This window comes from Amblyomma mixtum, chromosome 2 (genome assembly GCF_055824585.1).
Source record: "Amblyomma mixtum isolate Tamu chromosome 2, ASM5582458v1, whole genome shotgun sequence".
In the NCBI taxonomy this organism is placed as follows: domain Eukaryota; kingdom Metazoa; phylum Arthropoda; class Arachnida; order Ixodida; family Ixodidae; genus Amblyomma; species Amblyomma mixtum.
The window spans coordinates 21,237,097-21,254,778 of NC_143013.1; the positions used below are offsets into that span (position 1 = coordinate 21,237,097).

Here is a 17,682-nt window from a genome sequence, read left to right on the forward strand (position 1 = left end):
GCCAGACGTTTTGGACAATACTGCAAAGCTTCGCTTGGGGCGAGATTTTAGAACCTGGCTACGCAAAGGTTCACCTGGCGCTAAATGGGGGAGAGTGCCGCACACCCCGCCGAACGGGAAAGGGGGAGATGAGGCTTCCCACCTATCCACGAAGATCTAGCATCTAGCCGGACGTAGCCGCTAGAGAGTTGTAGCATTGAGCGATCGGCAACCCACTGCGGAAACGGATCACGACAGCGGTTCTCAGCATGCTATAACTGCTCTAATTCTCTAATGTCGCAGCATAACGTAGTCTACAACCGCGGCAGGACTCGCGGGGCGTTGCAAGCTTTTCCCAGTGCGATGGTTACTAAGGAATTAAAAAATAACGGTGAAGAACAGAGGAAGCAGGTGGCTAGCAAAGTTCTCGCATCTGAATCAGCCTTCTTGTGGAAATAAACTGCGACAGAGTACTTCATTCGGAGCATGTTAAGAAGCCTAAAGTAACCTTCAGATCGCTTCAGGCCGTATTAAGAGAACCGGCGAATGTTCCGCCCCCTCCGGTAGGCGTGGTGTGAAGAAGTATTAAGCACGAAATGCGTTCAGCCCTAATTCTTGGCAGATCCAAGCGAACATCTTCCAGAAACCAGGGCGAACCGCGGCAATCAAACTTTTCGTCCAGACGGTATTCAGCTGGGCGCATGCTAAAACCAACGTAACCGGCGCGCCGCGAACGAAAAATATGCCGTCCGGGCGCCTTCGAAGCCTCTCTAATAACGGCGGGATCTAATAACGGCGAAGATCAGGTTACTGAAAGAGCGCGTATCATTGTGTGCATAACGCTGATACCCTCTCCACGTGGCGCGGAAGCCGCGGTGTACCAGTGACCCAAAGGATTTGCGTTAGTGTGCGCCCCAGCTTACGGCTAAACAAACGGACGTGGCGGGTTTGCAAAGGAGGAACGCTTAGCGTCGCTAACAGTCCATGCCCTAGATCCATCGTTAAGCGTGTTCGAACGTCTTTCGGAGGGTGCCGTCCCAAATTTGCACCTTCTTTTTTACCATGCATTTCACGGTTTCACCTACTCACAAAGACGAAATAGGCTACATTTCTCCTGCATTCCCCCCCCCCCCCCCCCACTCCGAAAAAAAAAAAAATTAAACAGCAGGGCTTCACGAGTTTCCTCGCATGTTCCTCACCTTTTCTCCGCTCCAGATGGACACGTTCTTGAGCCGGTACCAGAGGGCCTGCGTGGCTGTGTTTGGAGCGGACATGGACACCGCGGCGAGCAGCTGTTCCGGCGTGCAGCACTTCGCGCGTCTGAAGGCACTTCGCACGCTCCTAGGGACGACGGGTACGTGGCGCGCTCTGGGCAGTGTCCGCAAGATGCCGCAAGGCGCTTTCGGCTGCTCGGACAACAACTTTTTTCCTGACAAAGGGCATGTGTTCAAAGAAGCGGCCATATATGATGAAGTGCTTCTAGGTGCAAGGTCCGGGAAGTGAACTGCCAGAGTTTGTTGCGTGGTGCCTAGGCCCTCTACGGGAGCGAAGTCCTAAAGGAGTGCAGTTTTACGCTGTCGAAATTCAAAAGTAGGAGGGCCTTCACACAATCCCTTTTTATTTTTGATACCGAAATGCTGAGGAAGCTGATTAAAACATTGGACCAAAGAACAACGGTGTTAAAACTTGCAATAATTCAGCAGCCCTCTCTAAGCAACTTTCTGCGCAGATATATTGCTATCATTCCTTCATCCCCGGAAAAGGTAAACAAAGCGGGTTTTTATCCTTTTTTTTTTCGATCGCGCTAGCCGCTCTTCAGCATACAACCGCGGTGGCTCAATGGTTATGGTGACGACGCGGGTTCGATCCCGGCCACGCGGCAGTCACATTTCAATGGAGGTGCGCCGTGTGATGGACCGGTTTCTTAAATTGGCCCTGGGTCCACACTGGGCACGAGGAGATTGATACACAGACTCCAAGAATGATTTTAGAATATGATTTAATTAATGGGTCTGGCTTGATGCCGCTTACGGGAAAATGCAGTAGGGCTCGTCCACGTCGGGGCTCAGTCAGTTTGTTGTGGCACGGGCTCGACGAATGGCTGGAAGTCTTCTGCGGCCGGGCTGGGGATTTCTTCACGGCTGTGCGGCTCTCGTTCTCGGCCAGGCGTTGAAGCGGGCTGTGGAGGTCCGAACGCGAGCGAAGGCTAGACCCCGGGCTCCCTGGTCCATGCGCGGCCCCGGTCTTCTGCCTTCCTCCGTCTCGTCCGCTCGCTCGAATGGTCCCTGTCTGCCCGTTCCTCCCGTCGGCTCCCCCTTTTTAAGCCTTTTGCTTCTTTCTTTCTGCAGCCTCCACCTTCGCCGTAGCCGCCGGCTGCCCCACGCCGCCCCCGCGGCGCCGCCCGCTCGCCGCTTCCTTTTGTTCCCTCCGCGCAGATCTCCCCTGGAATCTTCGTGACAGCGTCGAGCCCCCCTCCGTGGCGACACGACGCCAGCCTGCCGCTTCCCGGGAAATTCGCTGACCGGGTCCACTCCGCGCAGCTCTTCCCTGGAATCTTCGTGGCAGGCTTTATCCCCACCGTAGGAGTCATCGGCGGCCATCCTATGAGCTATGTGGCCTTGTCCCTCCGTGGCGACACGCCGCCAGGATGGCGCGGTCTGCCGCCTCCCGGGAGTCACTGACCGGGTTTGTGCGGCCACTGGTGTACGCGCACGAATCGTCACAGCCGCCCACTACGGCGTCTGATAGCCCGAGCCACTTCGGGACGTTAAACTCGATAAACCACCCGCCTTTTAGCATTTTCATGAGATATGGCACGCCTAAGTACGGTACGAAAAATGCTGACAAACGTAGAAATTGACCTTGTGAGATAACGTACGAGGCACAACTTTTCTGCGCTATTAAACTATTTGATGCAGAGGCTACAGGGGTACCCAAACCCACGAGTTATCGCAACACTCGTTGTGACCGGTGCGCTACCTTCGACATTCCGATCTGAGCGGGGTAACGAAAGAATGAAAACATAGGTGACGGGATGCGTTCCGAGTGCATTAGTGGTATTTACACCGCATGAATGTTATCTTGAGATAACGCACTCTTACAGTTCCCGCTCCAGCGCGGGACATAAGCTCCGCAATGCCGACGTCAGCTAGGCAAGTTAAATAGTCCCGCTGTAGCTCACTTTCTTCGGGGTCAACAGAGTCGTAGTGGTATGACGTAACGGAAAAGCCCTCAGGTAATCAAGTTGCGAAAGCATTAACAGAAACCATGACAAAATGCGGCGCTCTGATTGGACCGCAATTCGGAGGTTAACAGACTGTCGCGCCACCCACAGCGCTCACTGTTCAGCGCTACTAAAAACAGATTTTCTGAAGAAACCAAAGTTGCAGAGGCCAAGTAGCCATAGCCCGGATATATCGAACTGAAAGGGGATCGTGAAATTGTTCCATACATCAGTAGTTCCACATATAAAAAATGGCAGTATAGATAACTTTTATCTGTAACCTATAGACAATAATACGTAGCACCCACGCTATAGTGACGCGTTTCTTGCAGCGGCGTGCCGTCCGTCGCCATTCGCTAGGCCTAACCTGCTTCGCATCGAACCAGCGGACGGCGCTGTGGAACAAGCCACTGCCTATCATAACATACCAAGCCCTCTTACCAATACACAACAAAAAATATTAATGTCTTTTAAAATCAAGGTACAGGTGGTTTCCGCAACGCCTTCGGCAGCGAAGCACGCGAGGCAAGGGCCACCACGCGGCTTTAGTTCGTCATATTGTCTTCACATCGTGACAGCTACGTGGAGTGGAAAATGGGTACAAGAGACCGGAGGGCACCAAGCACGTCGCACATTCACCTTGTCGAGCGGTTTCACAGTGCTAGAGCAAGGTGCCCAAGGCAGCGCAGCTGGCCAGACTCCGCGCGATAAGTAATCGAAGAGTGTCGTTCGATATATCGAAAAACTGGCGAAACTGTAGTTCGATATACTGGATGACTTTCATACACTTTTATACGTAATTTTCGAGGGGATAATGTGTGTTCGGTACATCCGGGCTCAACTGGCGTCATCAAAGAGCTCTGGAGTTCACCAGTTTTAGACCTAAAGGCGCCGCAGCTGAGATTGTCCCATCTTCGGCCATGCAGTACAGGTGGCCACGCGAGTGGACATACTGGGGGGGGGGATACCGTCCCTATACCACTTTTGTCTCGAAGCAGGATGCAAAGTCTAGGAGGCTTTGTACTAGCTTTGCACATGTTGCACATATAGCGTGAAAATCGATACCTCACTGCGAAGTGTTATAAAGAAAGGAAAGACGCAGCAACTGTCTCACTTGGGGTGGAAACTTGAAGGGCTCCATGAGGGAAGGAATTACGGGAGCATTTGAACAGGGTGGGTCTGTGCCTCCATGCGTGCCCTGTCACAGCGAATGATGTTTAGGTGTTCTGTAGAGTCATTCTTGGCAGTTCTGAAAGTGTTAGCTGTTATTAGCTCCTTTGTGAAAAATGTGGCGTCAGTGGCGCCGTCCACATGGCTCTCCAGGCACCTGCCTGTAAAAATGCGTTAGCACAACAACCTCCATCCACCCTTGGCCCCTGCTGGGATGGCCTAGTGGTTACGTTAAAAGCTCCTTCCACAGAATTGTGCCACTGGCAGCGGCATCTGCAATGCCACCGTCATGCACCCACCGGTAAAAATGCACCTCCGATAGATGAGCCCAGCGCCTTACACCTGGCACCTCCCGAACACGAGACGAAAGGGCCTAGTGGTTCATGCATTCATTTTAATATGTCCCAATTTCTTCGCGATCACAAGCCAGATAACACTGGATCATTCGGGTTAGAAACTTGTAGCTGCCGTGATTTTTTATTATATTTTGCTGCCATTTTTACTATGTAATGCAAGGAGATACATTTGCAGAGCCATTTTTAATGCAGTACTGGGAGCTTCAGCTGCTGACTTCGTTGACAACAGCTGCCAGCAATTCATCAAGGCAATTCATGAATGACTGTGCTGGGTGGCATCTCTACATGAAACAAGTGAAGGCGGACTAGTTGGTGGTTGACAATGGAGTGCATATTGCAACCGCGCAAAACGACGTAGGACGAAGAGCGTCTTCCGCGTCTTGTCCTGTGCTTTCCTCTCTTCGTCCTGCGTCGTTTTGAGCGGTTGCAATATGTACTCCATTATCTCTACATGAACAATGAAACTGCTTCTCAACCTTTCGGAACACACTGAAAACTGTCTGATAAATTAGGATACAATTTAAAGGAACAGCAGTTGGTAACAATGGGTCATGATTCGCGGTGTCCTGTATTACCCGCTGAACAATCACAACAGCAGACAAAATTAGCTGTTCCATGTTTGACTATGTCAAACAAGCCAGAGGCATGAGTATTCTTGAGCTTATAATTTCGTGTGGTGGTAAGCACTTTTGCTTTAGGTAACAAGAAGTATTTTAACAGAGGACTACTTTTTACCACAGAGAAATTCTGTGCAGCAGTCACTGCAGTCTTGAGTTGTATTCGACTATAAGTGGCACATATGCAGTAGCATAGCCAAAAAAAGACTTAGGAGCAGTGATAGCTTTGCATGGTATTTGAAGAGTACAGTTGTTGTTTTTTTTTGCTGCAGGCAGCAGATGGGTGCTAGACGCAGCCGGCCAAGTGAAAACTACAAGCTGGGAAATAATAAAATGACCATAACACTTGTATGTTGCAGCGTTGCCTCAATGTTTATTGGTGCAAGTGAAATGCGATTGCAGCACACAAATAAAAAGGTCTTTTAAGGATGATTTCCTCTATTTACATGTAAAGGAAGGCAGCAGAGATGATGTACTGTGAAAAACAAATAAAAGGTCCCATTCATCCATCCTACATATGGTAATGGGTGCCCTATTAACTAAGGGCAGTACTTAACGGATGCACAATGCAGGCATGTGTCAGAAACAAGGAGAACGAGATACTATATATGAAGCCTTTAGAGTCGAAAGACACATAGGACTCAGAATATTTGGGCTCAGCAGGGAAAACCAAAACACATTCCCAAACCTTAACTTTTAAGCTGACCAGAAAGCTGCAATATGATTATTAGGAAGTGCTGGGATGCAGGTGGTTCTCTTAGAGACCCGTTTCCAATGAGCTAATTTTACACATACCGTGCCATATATTTTACACATCAAGGCTTGAGAACTTGCCCCTGGTACAAAGGCCACCCTTACTTAGAAGAAAGTTATGTGTTGTGACATATCTGATGCTGACTAGCACAGTTTTTACTTGTTTTCATTATGTCTTGCATATCAGAGAAAAGCATTATCGCATGAAGCAGATGATATTCGATATCCTGCTAACTGAACGAGAGTGTCACTTGTGACCTTGAATTCGCTTATGGTGCATGGTAAGTGTAGGCAGCACGGTAGTGACTGTCATTGCACCCGCTCATAGGCCGCCATCAAGTATGTTTTTGGCACAAAGCCTACGCCTCCCTTGCTGCCCTGTGCTTTGGCGACCCACCAAGAGTGCTCGTCGTATTCTTTACTCACGACTTTGAGCAAGTCCCCTCGTTTAAAGGAAAGCTCATCGGCTTGCCCTGAATGGCAATCCCAGATTGCTTGGTACCAGTTCTCGTAGTCGCTTGTCACCTCCTCGTCCGTTTGGCTGCTCTCCTTGGTACTATCAGAAAAGTAGCTTTCTCCATCTTCGTAAAGCGGCTCCTCTTCCTCTTCTGGTGCAGACGTAACAGTTGTCTGGCGTTCGACATATTCGTACTCAAGGTCTCGGTCTGCCTCCGAAGTGACAGGTGCTGGTGCAACATGCGGCGTCTCCTGTCGGGGGCTGGGCAAAGGCAGTTTGGTTGCACATGGTGGAGTTGGAGGTAGTCGGCATATGTCTCCAGCACTTCCTGGTTGTACTTCTGCAACTACAGAAGAGAATCACCACAGACTGAGCAACCACGCGATCTGCATTCCTTTTCAAAAAACATGCTTTCAATCGCTTTGCGAGCCCGTAATGTATACGTTTGGGATCAGAACCCTTTGTCACTTTGATCACACATGTGATGCGATGAACTTAAATTGTCATCCTGAGAAATTTCTGCCAGTGTGTTGAAGTATGAACAAGGTAAAATACTACACAGACGGTACTGCAAGTGTTGTTCATCCAAATTTTAGCCTTTTGCAGCACGGCGTCTGCGACTGTGTCCAGAAAAGTGCTTTTCCAGAGCAAGAGCTTCTACAGCATGCAAAGGAAATGCTATCTAGTGCTGTCACTTCTTTTCTTGCACGGCAGAATGCTTTACTAAAGCGCATTGTTAACTGAGCTTCTAATGCAGGAAAGCTTGGATAATAACTGAACTTATCATTTGTGCATCAATGTGTTTGATAGACCAGTAAGGTAGCGATTCTGCATGTGGGCAAATGTGTGCGTGTGTGTGTGCATGCCCGTGTGTGCGCACGTACGTACATGCATGCTTGTGTGTGTGCATGTGCGTGCGTGCATGCACGCGTGTGCGCGTGTGTGAATTTATAAAATTTTGAAGCCATTCAGGTCATTTTTTGTGAAACAGGGGGTACTAAATATACGCAAAAAAATTGACTGTTGTCAATAGTAGAATATAGTGCATATCTGAAAGGACTAAAAAGCCATGAGACTCATAACTAGGGCCCGGAAATTTAGGCACCAATGAACCCAGAAATAGGCAGGCATCTAGGCTCTAAAAAATATTGAAATAGGCGCTATAAAGCAAAAATAGGCGCTTTGATTAATACTCTTTATTCATAAGTACAAGATTTGTAAGTCAAGCATGGAGCGTACGCAGTCCTCAACTGAAGCAATAAAGCGCATTATCAGGTTTTCCAAGCGCCTTCGGTTTTCTCTAAGCATAGCTTTGTACTTTAAAAGCCTTCTTTTGACATCACATGAACTTAGTGGCGCGAACCTAAAACATGAGAGTTGATAAAGGCTCAGGCCTTCAGGTGATGTGGCCGTATCATCTCCGCGTAGAAAGTCTCTCATTTGGGAAATTGTTTCTAGGCATCTATTTTTTTTTTCTACTAATTGTTGCACCTTTGTAGAAGCGGTAGCGCCCTTTCCTTCCAGTCCCCGAAGTGCTGCTGGTACTTCTGCCACTACCTTCAACGATTCATCTATTGAGAGTCCAGCCTTTGTAAACTTTGTCATCCTTTCCGTCAATGGTGAGAAGTTTGCACTAATGTATGGTAGGTCTCTTTCCAAACTCGTCTCTTGCTACAATTCGAGAGAAACACTTCATTACACTGCGCTCAAGTTACAATTAGAGAAAAACGTTCGGCGAGACCCGCGCCTTTTGTGCGTGCATCGGCGCACGCCTTTTACCATACGTGGACAGATGTCTCAAAATTGAAAAACGGCACCGAGGACCAAAGTGCCGGATTTAGGCATTTATAGGCAAAAAAGTGCGGTTAAATAGGTAGTATTTCCTAAAAAATGACAAAAAGGCAGGCAAGTGCAAAAATCCCCCGTTTAGGCATTTATAGGCATGTTTAGGCAAATTCCTAAATTTCCGGGCCCTACTCATAACATGCTTTTCAAATGACTGATCAATAATAGCACAAGAAGTACTTAAATGTTTGATCAGGGTAATTCCTTACGCAAGAAATGTGATACTAGTATATATCACAAAATACACATCTACACCAGTACAGGCCCAAATTTATACAACACAATATGAACAAAGGATGCATGGTTTAAAATCTATGCAGAGACATTTTCTGACTCCCATTACATCACACATCACTTGGTATGCAGCCAAAGTTATTTTTATGCTGTACAAGTTGAAATCAAAGGTATCAACAAAAGTTGATCTGAATAGTTCATAAAATGCTTGCACTAAATTTTCATGCATTATTTTAAAAATAAACATTTATTGAAAATAAATAATCCATGAGATATGACAGGCTTTATCACAGCTGATAGCACCATGCCATGGATGGGCTGTTAGTGTCACCTCAGAGGAGCAATTATTTAATGATTTCAAACAAATAATTTACTAACATCTTCCAGAATTCCTTCTAAAATTCATTAATTTTTTGTAAGAAACCGTTTACAAACACAATTATAACTTCACTTCTCAGCCTTCGACCCCAAATTTTTCGTGACTTTTTTTTCTTCGGAATTGTATGTAAGGCATCAGTAAATATGGATCACTATATGGAATTTGCCTGTGCCTGCTAAGTTATCTAAAACTGAATTTATTCTCTGACGCAGTCTTGGTTTCTACCTTAGCAGGTGAATCGAATGGTGGCTATGAGGTCACAAGTAAGCCGGAGATCATGTGAGGTGGACAAAAAATTCAAAATAATGGCTGTTTGTTTACTCACTGTCATTACAGCTCTTATCAGCAGGCTACCATAACAGATGGAGTGAAATGAAATGGCCAAGCAGCACTTGCATTTTTTGTATGCCTTATGCGATCTCTACTTGATATTGCAGCCATCGCTTAGCTGCTTAAATAAAACTGAAACTGCATGGAAGACTAAATTAAATTATAAATTTTCTACTCAGAGTAGGCGAATTCACATCTTAATCTACGTTTATTAACGTTTTGCACACGATTCCAAAGAAAGGACAAACAAAATTTGTTGTCTCCAACCCTCTACTCCTGCACTGACAGTGCTCTGCAAAATTAGACAATGTTGACATGTTTACCGTAACTACTTTTTGCTATGTTCATCATATAGCACAGAATGAGAGAGAGAATGTATGATGTTCAGTACCAACTGCTTTTTTTTACTGCTGTCCTGCAAAGTAGTTTTCATGGTAACATGCAAGTACTTACGGCTGTTGGATGTGGAAACTTGGCTGTTTTTCTCAATGGCTGAAATCCACTGTTTCATGTCTTTTACGTTAAATGCAATGAACTGTAAGGTAGACAGGAAGAATTTAAGACAACGAAGAAAGAGTATGAAAGACAGTTAAAATATATGGTTCCAAAGTCCATACAGCGATCTCAGTTATCGATCTCAGTTATTAATCTCTAACGCTTCCATAAAGTACTATGCAATTTATTTGGTCATTTCAAGAAAACTAACACCAACAGTAGAGTCGACCTAGCACTAAATTTATTATCAGCTGCTGTGATACAACAGACTAACTGGTTCCAGCTTTGCCTGAACATACCAGCAAAGTGCCAATTGTAGTGCTCAGTTGCAACACAGTGCATACATGCTGGAAAGATACAGCCATTACTCCTGATAGTGCAAGCTGCATTCAGTAGCTTATCTCTACGATGTTCATCCTCTCACAACAAAAGCAGAGCAGCAGAGAGGCCAGAGGTCTTTTCATGTGTGGGGAAGCATCATCATCACCAGCCTGACTACGCCCACTGCAGGGCAAAGGCCTCTCCCATGTCTCTCCAATTAACCCTGTTCTTTGCCAGTTGCGGCCACCGTATCCCCGCAAACTTCTTAATCCCATCCGCCCACCTAACTTTCTGCCACCCCCTGCTACACTTGCCTTCTCTTGGAATCCACTCTGTTACCCTCAAGGACCAATGGAAGCGCTGACTGTTAAAAGGACACTGAGAACATCTCCATCCAATTTTTGTCCTTAGTAAAATTTAATTATTTCCCTTTTTTGCAGCTGAGTTTGAAATTCGTTTGCCAGCAAGAGATGTGTTTATTGTTGAGAAATTTGAAGGTGAAAATGTACTAATTTTTTTCCTACCGCTTGATTCAAAACAATGGCACTATGATATTGACACCGTGATTGCTAGTTGGAAGTGGACGACAGCATAATCTAGCCTCAAAAATAGATAGATAAATTTAATGAAACAAAGGAATAAAGAGGTCGGCCAGAAAGATTGATATCTGGCCTGCTTCTCTGCACTGGGGAAGGGGAGAAAGAGAAGGAAGAGGGCTGTGATGGGTGACGATGTGGTGAGAAGAGAGAGATGCGAATCAAAAGGTACTCGACGTTATTGCAATTTGCTCATGAAAACAGCCTGTGCCTGCGATACCTGTATTTTATTTCTCTTCCCTTTTATCTCTTCTCAAAGCTCCATGTTCAATTAAAGAAGCCCCTTTGTCCCTAGAATGCAGTAATCAATTGATAAAGGCCAACTGCAGTATGTTCTCAGTACTCCTTTAAATGAAGGGATGACCACTTTCAGCAAAAGGAATGCAGCAGTGCAGTAAGCCCCCTCCTCCTCACAACATACTTGCACCAAGAAACCCCAGGCAGCATAAATTCAGAGCCCCCCACTACAGCGTCCCTCATAGCCCATGTGTTGCTTTGGGACATTAAACCACACAATTTACAAAGGACCTCTAGTACAGGAAGTAGAATGACATTATTCATACCTGATAGGTCTTCTTGGCAGGACAAACAATTTCAAAGGCAGCATCCTTTTTGGAGGCATCTTTGAGAGTGCAGGCAAATGGCCTCGCTTCGTACATGGCCAAACAAATCTGTCCCTTCTGGCGTTTGTCAGTCGCCTTGTCGTATAGGAAGAGGAAGCCATCACGTATTGCACACCAGCGCTTCTGAAATGGGCTAAGCAGGCCTCCCAGCCTTTCTGCAAAGAATATGAACCAGCAAAGGGTGAAAAATTTACTTAGTGAATTTATTAGATGCAAGGACTATTTCCAGGCAGCTTGTGATTGAAAGATTGCTAGAAAGCAATACAGCACAGTTGCCACTGATTCCAACTTGCATTACTTTGGCTAACAGAGCATTAACAAATGCAGGTACATGCCTTTTCCTTTTTTTTCAAGGTAGCCAGTTTTGTCAGCCTTGCACATGTCACTGGCTGGAATGTCATCAAGAGGGCCTGCAAAAGCATTCCGCACACTATTGGCAGATATAGGGCAATACAAAATCCTCAAGCAATACAAATGTGCAGATAACTCGCCTAAAGTCAGAAAAAGCACGCATGCCAAGTGCAACGCAGTATGCAGAGAGCCAAAAGTCAAGGCAAGCTTCCTGAAGTAGTACTAGGCCATCCCAGCCCTTACCATCTTCTGACTGCTCATCAAGCTCGGATGATGTCCTCGATAAGTTGGCCTTTGATGTCTTTGCTGCTGGAGCTTCAATTGCCTCTTCAGGTGTGTCATCCGGCAGAACAGGGTCAGAGTAGACATAGTCTGAAAGAGAAACGAGCTTTACTGAAGCAGAAACATACGAACTGACACTATGTGGCACCACTGTTCAAGCACAGATACGAACCCACCATCACTAAAACTATGGAATCATTCTTCCCTTATTATCAATATAACATCATCTGCATCAGATGTGAAGGGCTAGAGTTTTACTATATGACAGAGGTATTACCCATGCCCCATGTAGTAGTTATTTCTCAGCCTATGTGCCCGTGCAACTGCGTGGCTCAAATAGCGTAGGTTCGATCCCGGCCACGGCGGCGGAATTTATTTGGAGGAGAAATTCTAGAGGCCTGTGTACTGTGCAATGTCAGTGCACGTTAAAGAGCCCCAGGTGGGCGAAATTTCCGGAGCCCTTCACTACAGCGTCTCTCATAGCCTGAGTCGCTATGGGACGCTAAACCCCATAAACCAACCAAACCAACCAATCAAATAGCTAAGTATCAGCACACCACAACTGACTTGCATTAAAAGGGCTAGGCCAGAAAGGAATAGTTCCATTTTTCTTTTTTAATAACTTATAATAATAATTATTTTAGCCATACCAGAGGCCCAGTGCACTGAATTAAAAAATAAAACACAAATGAAAAGACAAAAGATTGGACAAAAAAAAAAGGAGAAAAATTGTATGCCTGTTGCTGTGCTCTTCACAAGATGAGGATATTTAGAATCATGCAATTTAACGTGCTCTACTGAAGTGATGCCAGATAGATCAAGAAGTGCTTGAGATTGGGCTAGTAGGAAAATGATCATATGCAAGATGTTCACAGCTTAGACTGACAAAGAGTTAAAGACACCAAGATGAATGGTTAAGCGCAATCTACCAATCGAGATTTTATTTCATTCTGGTGGAAAGAGAGGAAACAAGTTTGACTGAAAATATAAAATGGAAAGGAAACACCTGTTTGGCATTTTTGCATTTTTCATTTCTTTTCATTTTTTCATCTGTCATTTTTGCTATCGGCACAGTGCAATTCCGTGTTATATTTCCTTTTTATAATTTCTATCAAGCTTATTTCTCGCACTGCTATTCCCTTTTTTACACTGGAATGGAATACAATTTGGTAGATGTCAAGTTCGGGCCATTGGCATCCTGCGTAGGCTTTGCAGCGCTAGGTCAGGCATGAGAAGGCACACACTCCTGCTGATCTATAAAATGTATATCTGCCCAATTTTGGAGTTCAGCTGTGTTTTATTCTCAGGAGCTCCTGCCTATAAACTTCACCCTCTTGTGCTCCTGGAGCGTGAGGCGTTGCGCCTCTGTTTGGCACTTCCAAAATATGTAGCTAATGTTGTCCTGCACCCTGAGGCACGAATTCCATCTTTATGAGCTAGATTTCGCCTTTTAACAATCCAAACCTTTTTAAATTTGTGCGACTCACACCTCCAGTGTAATATTTCTTAGTCAACCTGCGGTCTTTTTAAATGCCACCTGGTCTCGTATGCATACTCCGCAGATGTGTTTTATGTTTCGTGCAGTCTGTCCTTGATCCCTTAAACATTCATTTCACAGATATCCATACAATGTATAACATCTCTCCTTCAGTCAAGATTGCATTTGATGACATTTTTCCATCGAATGCAAAGCTGCAGCCCTTTCCTCTCCTTCACGGTTTGTTGCAGGACCAGGTCCTTTCCTTTTCATATTCTCATTGCTACCGCTGCCTCGCAGGATGGTGAAAAGGCAGGTGTGGGCATTTTTTCCCCCTACATTGGGATGGTCCTTTTCTCTCAGTCTTCCTGACTTCACTCCAATTTATCTGGCCGAATTATTAGCAGTAATTCTAGCCTTACGTAAATTAGATCCTACCGTTTCCCAAGTCATGGTTATGACGGACTCTCTATCTATTTGCTCTACATTATCATCACCCACTGAGTCACGGGTATTACGCCTCTTTAGGCAGCTGATCCCGCTCCATCTAAATTCGGTGCAGTTGCTTTTGGTACCGGGGCACATGGGCATTCAGTTAAATGAGGTTGCCGATTCCTTAGCAAGGGCCTCTCTCGGCGGCCCAATAATTGCTGTCCTGCCAACCTGGGCATATACAAATGCGGTGAGGTTTCGCAGTTACACATTATTTCAGGAATTTTCAGCTTCGGCGCTTACTTAATCTCCCGAATATCAGCATCTTATTCTGCATCCTTGGAGTAGCAAAGACTGGCGCTCACGCAGACTGGAGGTCTCTTTCACGCGTTTGCGATGCCGAGTTCCTCTGCTAAATTTCTACCTTCACAGATCTGGTCTGGCGGTTTCTCCACTGTGCCCATTTTGTGCCGAGCCTGAGACAGTCGATCACTACCTGCTGTTCTGTCGCCGCTTCTCTCCTTTGAGGAGGTGCCTATTAGAAATTCCGTTTCACCAGCTGGATCTGCCTGTGTCCACTGTGGTTGTTCTTTCCTTTGGCGCTTCTTCGCTTGGATGAAGCAACAGGAGTGCGCGCTGTGCTGTTCAAAATTTTCTTCTTGAAACACAGCGACTCCCATGCTTAATTTTAATTATGTATTTTTTCTATTTTTTATGATTTTGAAACATTTATTTTACTATTTTTTTTCTCTCTTTCAGTCGGAGCGAAATTGAACCATTCCATATGCGTTGCATTCGAATTTGCACAAAGCCATCGTCCCGTCTTCAATCTCCCAGTGAACAGGACCCCTGTCGTTGCGTCGTCCAATCTGTCAGCCTATACCCTATTACTACTCCTTTTCCTCTAAAAATGCTCCTCTTTCCAGCAGTTCACCGCCTGTGTCTTGGCCACTCCCCCATAGTGGGTATGTACCATTTTATTTGAGGCCAACTAACCAACCAAGTCGGTAGCTGTCAAGACCAGATAGGTCAACTGGTTTCGATTCATTGTCAGGACAAACACAGATTTGAACACAAATTCACAGGGTAAGCGCTTGTCCCGCGCTTTTGCGATCAATCGAGCTTCAGTTCTCAATCACTGTCACGTCCGTTTGATAAGCGTACAGTATGAAATTACAAGCCGGTAACAGCATATGTGGCGGCAGCTAGAAATACGGCCTCCAGCAAGAATAAGCACGTACCGTCGTTCGAGTCGTCAGCGGTCGTTTGATTCTCCGCCGGGACTAGAGCCGGGGACTCCCGCGATGCAAGCACGCCGCCAACCTGCATGTCGATGTAAGGGTGCGGGCTCGACAGCGGCCGAGGAAGCTTCCAGCCCTGCATTTGCTCGGCGCTCGTAATGTCGAGCGACAAAAGAAGGCGCGGGTAATCCTGGCATAGCCGTTGCAGTTTCTGCTGAAGGTCCGTTTTGGCCGAGGACGCAGTTGGTGACAGCTTTTCATTCTGCAGCTGTACTGACAGGAAAGTGTTGACATCTGGAAACAAGAATTATGTGGAAGAATCGTTACTACGATCGACTTCCCGTGCCACATTCACCCGTGTAGCCATACCACGCCCCGTTTGGAATAAAAGTGGAGATGACGTAGTACCTTTAACGAACTCCCGCACTTGTTCGTTGAAATTCATCGTAGTGAAGCCTTCCTAAACCGCAGCACCAACGCTTGGTCTGGAGCGCTAGCGCTCTACGTCATATTTCGGAACAAAAGCGGCGAGCGATTCAGCGAGTGACAGAGCGAGCGCAAGACAGACTTCCTGCGAGCTCACGTGCCTGCAACGGAAGCAACAGCTACCCGCTAACTCTGCGCTGTCCCGCTCTCTCTGTATGATATGCCCGAGATATACCGGAGACTTGCACAACCACAATTTTTCGTTGAAAACGATACCTATGACATCAACTCACAGCCATCCACAGAACATGTGCGTCGGTGGTATAGTGGTTAGCATAGCTGCCTTCCAAGCAGTTGACCCGGGTTCGATTCCCGGCCGACGCATGTTTTTTTTTTTTTTTTCATTATTATTTTTAGCCTGGATGCAAAAACGTAGCCACAACAGCCATTCCACGACCACAACCTTTCGTTTTGGAGACGCGCGCCCATGGGGCAAACAGTGTAATGCAAAGGAGCCAGGTAGTTGCGAAGTCTTCTTTTTGGATCGAGTCTTTGACTGTCTGCTTGGGACTCTCGATTATACTGAGAATTTTTGTGGTAAATGCGCGCTTAACCACCTTTGATCATTAACCTCTTAATGAGATGTGCTGGAATCTGCAGCATCTTTGATGACGCAATAATTTTCAAATAAACACTGCCTGCTGAACAAAAAAAAAGTGGTTTGGGTCAATAACACTAGCACTTACTACGGCAGTGGTTGTCATATACAGTAACACTGCAGGTTATAAGTTATCAGCTTGCCAAGCAAACATTAAATGGTACACAGAAATTTGGTACACACAAATGTCCAATTATCAAGTGTCACAAAGTGGAGTTATTGTTGGCAGCATTATGCAAGATTAGTCCTGTGTCCAACTTTTAATTATCTAGAGTCGCAAAGTGGAGTTATTGCTGGCAGTATTATGCAAGACTAGCCCTGTCTGTAGCTTATATTACCTCAACCTCTCCACGATGAGGAAAATAATTAAGGAGATTACAGATTTTTAAAGGGATAATTTGGCACAACTTAAGTAACAACTGCACTATACTTGGGCCTTTCTGCAACACTTCTGCTGAGAAGGAGAGATGTAAAATCATACATACGTGTTGGTCCAATGTTTAGGGGAATCACCCAAGGTGGAGCACATTTGCACTAAGTGAGTAAAAACTGTGGAAGCTGCATAGCTTTCCTTCGTAGCTGTATAGCTGGCCTTGGGTGGATGCTAAGATTAATATTACTTCCTTATACACATACGGTATATATGTGCATTTACTCATTTGAATCTTTATTTCCTCCTTTGCAAATGTATGGTATTTCTTGCATACTTAAAACACTGCATAACTCTATTTACTATCATTGCCAATACAATTCTCAACAAAAAAAAATTTTCATCCCCCAGCCTTTCACTCGTCCAATAGAATGCAACTGGTTCCAGTTGGTTCAAATCGTCTTCCTATTAGTTCCAATTGTTTATTTCTTCTTGTGACTGAGAAATCACAAAATATAAGTTTCACTGTCCTAAATGTTCATTAAAATTTTGCCATTCATAGGAACTAGAATTGATTTACCTACCAACACTTGCAAACATTACATCCGGCAGACACTGCCAGCCATCTTTAATCCTCCCATCCTATCCATTACTTATCCATTACTATCCAACGCCAGTCGTTAATGGTGTTTTTAATGATGGACAGTTATGATGGAAAAATGTGCCGCCTAAACGTGAGCTGGCCGAGAATAATATGTCGCCATCACCATTGTGAACACCTGCTTGTAGACTATAGTTTCGTACAGTGCAATTCTGGTACATTTCATGCGTCCTCAACTTTTGACGGAGCAACTTAATGTATCAGTTTACACACAAAACATAAATGGCCAACATTAAACCTATGGACACAAGCAATATGAACAGAATTGTGAAAGTTGCATAAAAATAGCTTTGGCTTGATATACCCAAAGAATAGGATGATATCTTAAAACAGTTCTTGCCAAATAATGCAAAGTGAAATAGTAAAGCTCTAAATAATAAACTTTGTATGTCACATTTTGCCTCAG

The 17,682-nt window shown here is 45.4% G+C and overlaps 2 protein-coding genes and 1 non-coding gene across 3 annotated transcripts in view; 2 read left to right on the forward strand and 1 right to left on the reverse strand.

Moving 5' to 3' along the window:
- LOC149358639 (uncharacterized) overlaps window positions 1-5,696 on the forward strand; it is a 65,669-nt gene extending 59,973 nt beyond the window's left edge. The window contains exons 51-52 of the mRNA XM_089567572.1: window positions 1,195-1,333; window positions 5,618-5,696. Of these exons, the coding sequence (XP_089423698.1) occupies window positions 1,195-1,333; window positions 5,618-5,682 (204 nt within the window). The 3' untranslated portion in view covers window positions 5,683-5,696. The remainder of the gene's footprint in view (window positions 1-1,194; window positions 1,334-5,617) is intronic.
- On the reverse strand, window positions 5,692-15,834 carry LOC149358640 (src kinase-associated phosphoprotein 2-like). The gene is made up of 7 exons (XM_089570778.1): window positions 15,570-15,834; window positions 15,162-15,455; window positions 11,973-12,101; window positions 11,714-11,788; window positions 11,319-11,533; window positions 9,797-9,878; window positions 5,692-6,901 (listed from the first exon to the last, which is right to left on the reverse strand). The coding sequence occupies exons 1-7, from the start codon at window positions 15,604-15,606 to the stop codon at window positions 6,408-6,410; spliced, it is 1,326 nt and encodes a 441-aa protein (XP_089426904.1). The 5' UTR covers window positions 15,607-15,834; the 3' UTR covers window positions 5,692-6,407.
- A 65-nt stretch (window positions 15,835-15,899) lies between these two features.
- On the forward strand, window positions 15,900-15,971 carry TRNAG-UCC (transfer RNA glycine (anticodon UCC)). The gene has a single exon. It is a non-coding gene; the product is annotated as a tRNA-Gly (tRNA).
- Window positions 15,972-17,682: the final 1,711 nt, after the last annotated feature.